General features: G+C 47.8%; 1 protein-coding gene across 2 annotated transcripts in view; it reads right to left on the bottom strand.

Moving 5' to 3' along the window:
• Positions 1-5410: 5410 nt before the first annotated feature.
• LOC144326568 (protein PAXX-like) overlaps positions 5411-12597 on the bottom strand; it is a 24369-nt gene continuing 17182 nt past the window's right edge. For both annotated transcript variants that reach the window (XM_077923056.1, XM_077923057.1), the window contains 2 exons: positions 6817-6898; positions 5411-5608 (listed from right to left, as the gene is read on the bottom strand). In XM_077923056.1, the coding sequence (XP_077779182.1) occupies positions 5569-5608; positions 6817-6898 (122 nt within the window). In that variant the 3' untranslated portion in view covers positions 5411-5568. The remainder of the gene's footprint in view (positions 5609-6816; positions 6899-12597) is intronic.

The following is a 12597-nucleotide window of genomic DNA, read 5'->3' as shown; positions in this document are numbered from 1 at the left end:
CCTCCCTCCTTCCTTCCCTCCTTCTTTCCTTCCTCCTTCCCTCCCTTCCCTCCCTCCTTCCCTCCCTCCCTCTCCTTCCTTCCTTCCCTCCTCCCTTCCCTCCTTCCCTCCTTCCTTCCTCTCTCTCTCCCCCTCTCTCTTTGTCCCTTCCTTCCTTCCTTCCTTCCTTCCTTCCTTCCTTCCTTTCTCTCTCTCTCTCTCTCCCCCTCTCTCTTTGTCCTTCCTTCCTTCCTTCCTTCCTTCCTTCCTTCCTTCCTTCCTTCCTTCCTTCTCTCTCCCCTCTCTCTTTGTCCTTCCTTCCAACCTTCCTTTCCTCCCTCGTTCCTTCCTCCCTTCCCTCCCTCCTTCCTTCCTTCCTTCCTCCTTCCCTTCCTTCCTTCCTTCCTTTTCCCTCCCTCCCTCCTCCCTCCCTCCCTTCCTTCCTTCCTTCTTCCTTCCTTCCTTCCCTCTTTCCTTCCTTCCTTCCTTCCTTCCCTCCCTCCCTCCCTCCTTCCCTCCCTCCCTCCTTCCTTCCCTCCTTCTTTCCTTCCTCCTTCCCTCCCTCCTCCTTCCTCCCTCCTTACTTCCCTCCCTCCTTCCTTCCTCCCTTCCCTCCCTCCTTCCTTCCTTCCTTCCTCCTTCCTTTCCTTCTTTCCTTCCTTTTCCCTCCCTCCCTCCTTCCCTCCCTCCTTCCTTCCCTCCTTCTTTCCTTCCTTCCTTCCCTCCCTTCCCCTCCTTCCCTCCTTCCTTCCTCTCTCTCTCCCCCTCTTCTCTTTGGTCCTTCCTTCCTTCCTTCCTTCCTTCCTTCCTTCTTCCTTCCTTCTTCTTTCCTTCTCTCTCTTCCCCTCTCTTCTTTGTCTCCTTCCTTCCTTCCTTCCTTCCCTCTTCCTTCCTTCCTTTCCTCCTCGTTCCTTCCTCCCTTCCCTCCCTCCTTCCTTCCTTCCTTCCTCCTTCCTTCCTTCTTTCCTTCCTTTTCCCTCCCTCCCTCCTTCCCTCCCTCCTTCCTTCCCTCCTTCTTTCCTTCCTCCTTCCCTCCCTCCCTCCCTCCTTCCCTCCCTCCCTCTCCTTCCTTCCTTCCCTCCCTCCCTTCCCTCCTTCCCTCCTTCCTTCCTCTCTCTCTCCCCCTCTCTCTTTGTCCCTTCCTTCCTTCCTTCCTTCCTTCCTTCCTTCCTTCCTTCCTTCCTTCTCTCTCTCTCTCTCTCCCCCTCTCTCTTTGTCCTTCCTTCCTTCCTTCCTTCCTTCCTTCCTCCTTCCTTCCTTCCTTCCTTCTCTCTCCCCCTCTCTCTTTGTCCTTCCTTCCAACCTTCCTTTCCTCCCTCGTTCCTTCCTCCCTTCCCTCCCTCCTTCCTTCCTTCCTTCCTCCTTCCTTCCTTCCTTCCTTCCTTTTCCCTCCCTCCTCCTCCCTCCCTCCCTTTCCTTCCTTCCTTCCTTCCTTCCTCCCTCCTTTCCTTCCCTCCTTCCTTCCTTCCTTCCTTCCTTCCACCACTTCCCCCTTCTAACCCCGCCCCTTCCTCCCCACAGGTCGTCCTCCGCCATTACCGCCAGATGGGGGTCCCGCCCCACATGTTCCTTCTCTCTCTCCCTCTCTTTCCCTTCCTTCCTTCCTTCCCTTCCTCCTTCCTTCCTCCCTCCTTCCTTCCATCCTTCCTTCCTTCCCTCCTTTTCTCTCTCTCCTCTTTCTCTCTTTTCCTTCCCTCCCTCCTTTCCTCCCTCCCTCCCTCCTTCCTTCCTTCCTCCCTCCCTTCCTTCCTTCCTTCCTTCCTTCTTTTCCTCCCTCCTTCCTTCCTTTCTTCCTTCCTTCCTTCCTTCCTTTCCTCCCTCCCTCCCTCCTTCCTTCCTCCCTTCCTTCCTTCCTTCCTTCCTTCCTTCCTTCCTTCCTTCCTTTCCTCCCTCCCTCCCTCCCTCCCTCCCTCCCTCCCTCCCTCCTTCCTTCCTTTCCTCCCTCCTTCCTTCCTTCCTTCCTTCTTCCCTCCCTCCCTCCTTCCTTCCTTCCTTCTTCCTTCCTTCCTTCCTTCCTTCCTTCCTTCCTTCCTTCCTTCCTTCCTTCCTTCCTTTTCCCTCCCTCCCTCCTCCCTCCCTCCCTTTCCTTCCTTCCTTCCTTCCTTCCTCCCTCCTTTCCTTCCCTCCTTCCCTCCTTCCTTCCTTCCACCACTTCCCCCTTCTAACCCCGCCCCTTCCTCCCTACAGGTCGTCCTCCGCCATTACCGCCACATGGGGGTCCCGCCCCACATGTCGGGGGTCCCGGCGCTACCTGGAAGCCGCCAGGGGGGCCAAAGCATTCCGCTTCTCCTGCCCCACAGATCTCGAGATCCTCCAGGCCTACAAGGACGTCGTCCGGCCGATGTAGGGGGCCGCCCCACGGCGGGCCCATAACTTGGGGGGGGGGCTGAAGGAGGGGGTCTGGCTGGTGGAGACTATTGGTGTGGCCGGACCCCTAACTTGGGGGGCTGGAGGACGAGGTCCTGGGGGGCGGAGAGCATCAGTGGGGCCGGTCCCCCAAGTTGGACCCCGGCTGCTGTGACCCCCAGCATGGCTGGTCCCCCCACCCTGGGGGTGACCCAGGACCCCATAGCTGCCCCCCAACTTAGGGGGCTCAAGAAGAGGACCCCGGCACCGGCGACCCCCAGTGCGGCCGGTCCTCCCAACTTGGGGGGCTCAAGAAGAGGACCCCGGCGATGGCGACCCACTGCCCCATAGCTGCCCCCCAACCCCCATAGGTGCCCTCCAACCTGGGGGGCTCAAGGACGGAACCCCAGAAGCAGTGACCCCCAGCATGGCTGGTCCCCCCACCCTGGGGGTGACCCAGGACCCCATAGCTGCCCCCCCAACTTAGGGGGCTCAAGGAGGGGACCCCGGCACCGGCGACCCCCAGCGTGGCCGTTCCCCGAACCCTGGGGGCGACCCACTGCCCCATAGCTGCCCCCCAACCCAGGGGGGACGGGACCCCGGCAGCAGCGCCCCCCAATGTGGCCACTCCCCCCAACTTGGGGGTCACAAGGACCGGACCCTCCCCCATTGCGGACCCCCAAGTCACCCCACATCGGGCCCCCAAAGGCCCCCGGCGACCCCCCACTTGGGGGTCGACGCGGCCAAGACGGGAGAATTCCCCCCCACTCCCGGCGGCCATCTTGGACCAGACCCCCAAGGAACCTCCCCTGGGGACCCCCAAGTTGGGGGGCCAATCAGAGCCGCCCTAGACATCTAGTCCAGCCCCCCAAGTGCTGGCCAGGAATTAACCTGTTAGTTGCCATATATATTATATTTATATTTATATTATATTATATTATATTATATTATATTATATTATATTATATTATATTATATTATATTATATTATATTATATTATATTATATTAATAATTATTAATATAATATATATTTATATTTATATTTGTATTATATTATATTAATAATTATTTATATTATATTTTATTATATTATATTATATTATATTATATTATATTATATTATATTATATTATATTATATTATATTATATTATATTAATAATTATTAATATAATATATATTTATATTTATATTTGTATTATATTATATTAATAATTATTTATATTATATTGTATTATATTATATTATATTATATTATATTATATTATATTATATTATATTATATTATATTATATTATATTAATAATTATTAATATAATATATATTTATATTTATATTTGTATTATATTATATTAATAATTATTTATATTATATTGTATTATATTATATTATATTATATTAATAATTATTTATATAATATTTATATTTATATTTATATTTATATTTATATTTATATTTATATTTGTATTATATTATATTAATAATTATTTATATTATATTATATTATATTATATTATATTATATTATATTATATTATATTATATTATATTATATTATATATTTTTCGCCGATTTCACTCTTTTTCCTTTTGCTTTTCGGTGATAATTTTATTTTTCTGTAATCATTTAATAATCATGTCCTTTAATACTTGAATAATTTTCCTGTAATCATTTAATAATCATGTCCTTTAATACTTGAATAATTTTCCTGTAATTGTTTAATAATCATGTACTTTAATACTTGAATAATTTTCCTGTAATCATTTAATAATCATGTCCTTTAATTGAATAATTTTCCTGTAATCGTTTAATAATCATGTCCTTTAATACTTGAATAATTTTCCTGTAATCGTTTAATAATCATGTCCTTTAATACTTGAATAATTTTCCTGTAATCATTTAATAATCATGTCCTTTAATTGAATAATTTTCCTGTAATCATTTAATAATCATGTCCTTTAATACTTGAATAATTTTCCTGTAATTGTTTAATAATCATGTCCTTTAATTGAATAATTTTCCTGTAATCGTTTAATAATCATGTCCTTTAATACTTGAATAATTTTCCTGTAATCAATTAATAATCATGTCTTTTAATTGAATAATTTTCCTGTAATCATTTAATAATCATGTCCTTTAATTGAATAATTTTCCTGTAATCATTTAATAATCATGTCCTTTAATACTTGAATAATTTTCCTGTAATCATTTAATAATCATGTTCTTTAATAATTTTACTGTAATTATTTAATAATCATGTTCTTTAATAATTTTACTGTAATCAATTAATAATCATGTCCTTTAATTGAATAATTTTCCTGTAATCATTTAATAATCATGTCCTTTAATTTAATAATTTTCCTGTAATCATTTAATAATCATGTACTTTAATACTTGAATAATTTTCCTGTAATCATTTAATAATCATGTCCTTTAATTGAATAATTTCCCTGTAATTATTTAATAATCATGTTCTTTAATTTAATAATTTTACTGTAATCATGTACTTTAATTCTGTAACTGAATAATTGAATAATTGAATAATTCCTGTACTAATTTAATAATCATGTCCTTTAATACTGTAATTGAATAACTGAATAATTGAATTGAATAATTGAATTGAATAATTGAATAATTGAATAGTTCCTGTAATAATTGAATAATCATGTCCTTTAATACCGTAATTGAATAATTGAATAATTCCTGTAATAATTGAATAATCATGTCCTTTAATACCGTAATTGAATAATTGAATAATTGAATTGAATTATTGAATAATGGAATAATGGAATAATTTAATAGTTCCTGTAATAATTGAATAATCATGTACTTGAATACCTTAATTGAATTATTTTCCTGTAATAATTGAATAATCATGTACTTGAATACCTTAATTGAATTATTTTCCTGTAATAATTGAATAATCATGTACTTGAATACCTTAATTGAATTATTTTCCTGTAATAATTGAATAATCATGTACTTGAATACCTTAATTGAATTATTTTCCTGTAATAATTGAATAATCATGTACTTGAATACTTTAATAAGTATTTAATAATAAAATAAACATGGAACAATGATGGAAATCATATGGAAATTTATTCGCGTTCCGGAGTTACGGAAATGGCAAAACGAGGGGAAAATAAATCAAGCCGCTCCAGATATCATAAAATATAATATAATGGAAATTCAGAAATAATAGCAATCATAATTAATAATCATAATTAAAAACATAGGGATTCAGGCATCTTCGAAATCGACGCCGGTCGGAGTCTTCTTGCTAGGAAAAGAAATAATTATCATATTAAATGAAAATAAAATATAAATAAAATAAAATATAAATGAAATAAAATATATAATAATAAAAATAAAATATTGATAATTATCATCCAAATAAAACAACATAAATTATAATATAATATATATTATTATATATAATAATATAATATAATAATATAATATAATATAATATAATATAATATAATATAATATAATATAATATAATATAATATAATATAACATAACATAATATAATATAATATAATATAATATAATATAATATAATATAATATAATATATATATAATAAATAAAATAAAATAATAATAATATATAATAAATAAAATAAAATAATCTCGATAATTGTCATGATAAAATTAAAATAAAATGAATCATTATATAGAATAATATAAATAAGAGATCAATAATAATGATCATCAAAATAAAATAATAAACATATATAATAATAATTAATAATATAAATAAAATAATTTTGATAATTCTCACGATAAAATGAAAATAAAATGAATAATAATAGATATGAGTAAAATATCGATAGTAATGATCAGAATAAAATAATAAAATAATCTTGATCATTCTCACGATAAAATGACAATAAAATGAATAATAATATATAATGATACGAGTAAAATATCGATAGTAATGATCAGAATAAAATAATAAAAATAATTAATAAAAATAATTAAGAATATAAATAAAATAATCGCGATCATTCTCACGATAAAATGAAAATAAAATGAATAATAATAGATGATAATATGAGTAAAATATCGATAGCAATTATCAAAATAAAATAATAAAAATAATTAAGAATATAAATAAAATAATCTCGATCATTCTCACGATAAAATGAAGATAAAATGAAGAATAATAGATAATGATACGAGTAAAATATTGATAGTAATGATCAAAATAAATTAATAAAATAAATTAATAAAAATTATTAATAAAAATCATTAAGAATATAAATAAAATAATCTCGGTCATTCTCACGATAAAATGAAGATAAAACGAATAATAATAGATAATAATATGAGTAAAATATCGATAGTAATGATCAAAATAAATTAATAAAATAAATTAATAAAAATTATTAATAAAAATCATTAAGAATATAATCAGAAAAAGAATTAAGACTAGATAATAGTATGGATAAAATAATAATTGAAATAATAAAATAATCAATTACCGGACGAATCCTGGGTTGATGAGCGACTCTCCGGGGATCTTCCTCTTGCCGGATCCGGTCCGGATCCTTCCTGGCTTTGGATCTGTAAGCCAATAGGGAGAGAGGGCAAAGCAACATGACTCCGCCCCCAGAAGCCAACACAGAGAGAGGGCAGCACTTCCTGCCCTCGCCCAGAACTTCCTGCCCTCGCCCAGGACTTCCTGTCCTCGCCCAGAACTTCCTGTCCTTGCCCGGAACTTCCTGCCCTCGCTCAGAGGGGGCTAGGGAGAGAGGGCAGCACTTCCTGTTCTTCCTCAGAGCTTCCTGTCCTCAGAGCTAACTTGCTGCCCTCGCCCAGAACTTCCTGTCCTCGCCCAGAACTTCCTGTCCTTGCCCAGAACCTCCTGCCCTCGCTCAGAGGGGGCTAGGGAGAGAGGGCAGCACTTCCTGCCCTTGCCCAGAACTTCCTGTCCTCACCCAGAACTTCCTGTCCTCGCCCAGGACTTCCTGCCCTCGCCCAGGACTTCCTGCCCTCGCTCAGAGCTAACTTCCTGCCCTTGCTCACAACTTCCTGCCCTTGCTCACAACTTCCTGCCCTTGTCCTCAACTTCCTGCCCTCGCTCAGAGCTAACTTGCTGCCCTTGCTCACAACTTCCTGCCCTTGTCCTGAACTTCCTGCCCTCGCTCAGAGCGGGCTAGGGAGAGAGGGCAGCACTTCCTGCCCTCCCCCAGATCTTCCTGCCCTTGCCCAGAACTTCCTGCCCTCGTCCAGAACTTCCTGCCCTCGCCCAGAACTTCCTGCCCTCGTCCAGAACTTCCTGCCCTCACCCAGAGCTTCCTGTCCTCGCCCAGAACTTCCTGCCCTCGCTCAGAGGGGGCTAGGGAGAGAGGGCAGCACTTCCTGTTCTTCCTCAGAGCTTCCTGCCCTCCTCGCTCAGAGCTAACTTGCTGCCCTCGCCCAGAACTTCCTGTCCTCGCCTGGAACTTCCTGCCCTTGGTCAGAGCGGGCTACAGAGAGAGGGCAGCACTTCCTGCCCTCGCCCAGAACTTCCTGCCCTCACCCAGGACTTCCTGTCCTCGCCCAGAACTTCCTGTCCTTGCCCAGAACTTCCTGCCCTCGCTCAGAGGGGGCTAGGGAGAGAGGGCAGCACTTCCTGTTCTTCCTCAGAGCTTCCTGTCCTCCTCGCTCAGAGCTAACTTCCTGTCCTCGCCCAGAACTTCCTGCCCTTGCCCAGGACTTCCTGTCCTTGCCCAGAACCTCCTGCCCTCGCTCAGACCAGGCTGGGGAGAGAGGGCAGCACTTCCTGCCCTCGCCCAGAACTTCCTGCCCTCGCCCAGGACTTCCTGTCCTTGCCCAGAACCTCCTGCCCTCGCTCAGAGGGGGCTAGGGAGAGAGGGCAGCACTTCCTGCCCTTGCCCAGAACTTCCTGTCCTCACCCAGAACTTCCTGCCCTCGCCCAGGACTTCCTGCCCTCGCTCAGAGCTAACTTCCTGCCCTTGCTCACAACTTCCTGCCCTTGTCCTGAACTTGCTGCCCTCGCTCAGAGCTAACTTGCTGCCCTTGCTCACAACTTCCTGCCCTTCCCTTGTCCTGAACTTCCTGCCCTCGCTCAGAGCGGGCTAGGGAGAGAGGGCAGCACTTCCTGCCCTCCCCCAGATCTTCCTGCCCTTGCCCAGAACTTCCTGCCCTCGCCCAGAACTTCCTGCCCTCGCCCAGAACTTCCTGCCCTCGTCCAGAACTTCCTGCCCTCACCCAGAGCTTCCTGTCCTCGCCCAGAACTTCCTGCCCTCGCTCAGAGGGGGCTAGGGAGAGAGGGCAGCACTTCCTGTTCTTCCTCAGAGCTTCCTGTCCTCCTCGCTCAGAGCTAACTTCCTGCCCTCGCCCAGAACTTCCTGTCCTCGCCCAGAACTTCCTGCCCTTGCCCAGGACTTCCTGTCCTCGCCCAGAACCTCCTGCCCTCGCTCAGAGGGGGCTAGGGAGAGAGGGCAGCACTTCCTGTTCTTCCTCAGAGCTTCCTGTCCTCCTCGCTCAGAGCTAACTTCCTGCCCTCGCCCAGAACTTCCTGTCCTCGCCCAGAACTTCCTGCCCTCGCCCAGAACTTCCTGCCCTCACCCAGGACTTCCTGTCCTTGCCCAGAACTTCCTGCCCTCGCTCAGAGGGGGCTAGGGAGAGAGGGCAGCACTTCCTGTTCTTCCTCAGAGCTTCCTGTCCTCCTCGCTCAGAGCTAACTTCCTGCCCTCGCCCAGAACTTCCTGTCCTCGCCCAGAACTTCCTGCCCTTGCCCAGGACTTCCTGTCCTTGCCCAGAACCTCCTGCCCTCGCTCAGAGGGGGCTAGGGAGAGAGGGCAGCACTTCCTGTTCTTCCTCAGAGCTTCCTGTCCTCCTCGCTCAGAGCTAACTTCCTGCCCTTGCCCAGAACTTCCTGTCCTCGCCCAGAACTTCCTGCCCTCGCCCAGAACTTCCTGCCCTCGCCCAGGACTTCCTGTCCTCGCCCAGAACTTCCTGCCCTCACCCAGGACTTCCTGTCCTCGCCCAGAACTTCCTGTCCTTGCCCAGAACCTCCTGCCCTCGCTCAGAGGGGGCTAGGGAGAGAGGGCAGCACTTCCTGTTCTCCCTCAGAGCTTCCTGTCCTCCTCGCTCAGAGCTAACTTGCTGCCCTCGCCCAGAACTTCCTGTCCTCGCCCAGAACTTCCTGCCCTTGCCCAGGACTTCCTGTCCTTGCCCAGAACCTCCTGCCCTCGCTCAGAGGGGGCTAGGGAGAGAGGGCAGCACTTCCTGTTCTTGCTCAGAGCTTCCTGCCCTCGCCCAGAACTTCCTGCCCTCACCCAGGACTTCCTGTCCTTGCCCAGAACTTCCTGCCCTCGCTCAGAGGGGGCTAGGGAGAGAGGGCAGCACTTCCTGTTCTTGCTCAGAGCTTCCTGCCCTCGCCCAGAACTTCCTGCCCTCACCCAGGACTTCCTGCCCTCACCCAGGACTTCCTGCCCTCACCCAGGACTTCCTGTCCTTGCCCAGAACTTCCTGCCCTCGCTCAGAGGGGGCTAGGGAGAGAGGGCAGCACTTCCTGTTTTTCCTCAGAGCTTCCTGTCCTCCTCGCTCAGAGCTAACTTCCTGCCCTCGCCCAGAACTTCCTGCCCTTGCCCAGGACTTCCTGTCCTTACCCAGAACCTCCTGCCCTCGCTCAGAGGGGGCTAGGGAGAGAGGGCAGCACTTCCTGCCCTCGCCCAGAACTTCCTGTCCTCACCCAGAACTTCCTGTCCTCACCCAGAACTTCCTGCCCTCGCCCAGGACTTCCTGCCCTCGCCTAGAACTTCCTGCCCTCACTCAGAGCTAACTTCCTGCCCTTGCTCACAACTTCCTGCCCTTCCCTTGTCCTGAACTTCCTGCCCTCGCTCAGAGCGGGCTAGGGAGAGAGGGCAGCACTTCCTGCCCTCGCCCAGATCTTCCTGCCCTTGCCCAGAACTTCCTGCCCTCGCCCAGAACTTCCTGCCCTCGCCCAGAACTTCCTGCCCTCACCCAGAGCTTCCTGCCCTCGCCCAGAACTTCCTGTCCTCGCCCAGGACTTCCTGTCTTCGCTCAGAGCTAACTTCCTGCACTTGCTCACAGCTTCCTGCCCTTGTCCTGAACTTCCTGCCCTCGCTCAGATTGGGCTAGGGAGAGAGGGCAGCACTTCCTGTTCTTGCTCAGAGCTTCCTGCCCTCGCCCAGAACTTCCTTCCTTCGCTCAGAGTGGGCTAGGAAGAGAGGGCAGCACTTCCTGCCCTCGCCCAGAACTTCCTGCCCTCACCCAGAACTTCCTGCCCTTGCCCAGGACTTCCTGTCCTTACCCAGAACCTCCTGCCCTCACTCAGAGGGGGCTAGGGAGAGAGGGCAGCACTTCCTGCCCTCGCCCAGAACTTCCTGTCCTCACCCAGAACTTCCTGCCCTCGCCCATGACTTCCTGTCCTTGCCCAGAACTTCCTGTCCTCACCCAGAACTTCCTGCCCTCGCCCAGGACTTCCTGCCCTCACCCAGAGCTTCCTGCCCTCGCCCAGAACTTCCTGTCCTCGCCCAGAACTTCCTGTCCTCGCCCAGGACTTCCTGTCTTCGCTCAGAGCTAACTTCCTGCACTTGCTCACAACTTCCTGCCCTTGTCCTGAACTTCCTGCCCTCGCTCAGAGCGGGCTAGGGAGAGAGGGCAGAACTTCCTGCCCTCGCCCAGAACTTCCTGCCCAACTTCCTGCCCTCGCCCAGAACTTCCTGCCCAACTTCCTGCCCTCGATCAGAACTTCCTGCCCTCGCTCAGATTGGGCTAGGGAGAGAGGGCAGCACTTCCTGTTCTTGCTCAGAGCTTCCTGCCCTCACCCAGAGCTTCCTGCCCTCGCCCAGAACTTCCTGTCCTCGCCCAGGACTTCCTGCCCTCACCCATAACTTCCTGTCTTCACTCAGAGCTAACTTCCTGCCCTTGCTCACAACTTCCTGCCCTTGTCCTGAACTTCCTGCCCTCGCTCAGAGCGGGCTAGGGAGAGAGGGCAGAACTTCCTGCCCTCGCCCAGAACTTCCTGCCCAACTTCCTGCCCTCGCCCAGAACTTCCTGCCCAACTTCCTGCCCTCGATCAGAACTTCCTGCCCTCGCTCAGATTGGGCTAGGGAGAGAGGGCAGCACTTCCTGTTCTTGCTCAGAGCTTCCTGCCCTCACCCAGAGCTTCCTGCCCTCGCCCAGAACTTCCTGTCCTCGCCCAGGACTTCCTGCCCTCACCCATAACTTCCTGTCTTCACTCAGAGCTAACTTCCTGCCCTTGCTCACAACTTCCTGCCCTTGTCCTGAACTTCCTGCCCTCGCTCAGAGCGGGCTAGGGAGAGAGGGCAGAACTTCCTGCCCTCGCCCAGAACTTCCTGCCCAACTTCCTGCCCTCGATCAGAACTTCCTACCCTCGCTCAGATTGGGCTAGGGAGAGAGGGCAGCACTTCCTGTTCTTGCTCAGAGCTTCCTGCCCTCACCCAGAGCTTCCTGCCCTTGCCCAGAACTTCCTGTCCTCGCCCAGGACTTCCTGCCCTCACCCATAACTTCCTGTCTTCACTCAGAGATAACTTCCTGCCCTTGCTCACAACTTCCTGCCCTTGTCCTGAACTTCCTGCCCTCGCTCAGAGCGGGCTAGGGAGAGAGGGCAGAACTTCCTGCCCTCGCCCAGAACTTCCTGCCCAACTTCCTGCCCTCGCTCAGATTGGGCTAGGGAGAGAGGGCAGCACTTCCTGTTCTTGCTCAGAGCTTCCTGCCCTCGCCCAGAACTTCCTTCCTTCGCTCAGAGTGGGCTAGGAAGAGAGGGCAGCACTTCCTGCCCTCGCCCAGAAGTTCCTGCCCTCGCCCAGAACTTCCTGCCCTCGCCCAGGACTTCCTGTCCTCGCCCGGAACTTCCTGCCCTTGCTCAGAGCGGGCTACGGAGAGAGGGCAGCACTTCCTGCCCTCCCCCAGAACTTCCTGCCCTCACCCAGAGCTTCCTGCCCCTGCCTAGAACGTCCTGCCCTCGCTCAGAGCTAACTTCCTGCCCATGCTCACAACTTCCTGCCCTTGTCCTCAACTTCCTGCCCTCGCTCAGAGCTAACTTCCTGCCCTTGCTCACAACTTCCTGCCCTTGTCCTCAACTTTCTGCCCTCGCTCAGAGCTAACTTCCTGCCCTTGCTCACAACTTCCTGCCCTTGTCCTCAACTTTCTGCCCTCGCTCAGAGCGGGCTAGGGAGAGAGGGCAGCACTTCCTGCCCTCCCCCAGAACTTCCTCACCCAGAGCTTCCTGCCCCTGCCTAGAACGTCCTGCCCTCGCTCAGAGC

Source organism: Podarcis muralis, unplaced genomic scaffold (assembly GCF_964188315.1).
Source record: "Podarcis muralis unplaced genomic scaffold, rPodMur119.hap1.1 HAP1_SCAFFOLD_153, whole genome shotgun sequence".
NCBI classification, from domain to species: Eukaryota; Metazoa; Chordata; class Lepidosauria; order Squamata; family Lacertidae; genus Podarcis; species Podarcis muralis.
This window is presented reverse-complemented; position numbering and strand designations above follow the sequence as displayed.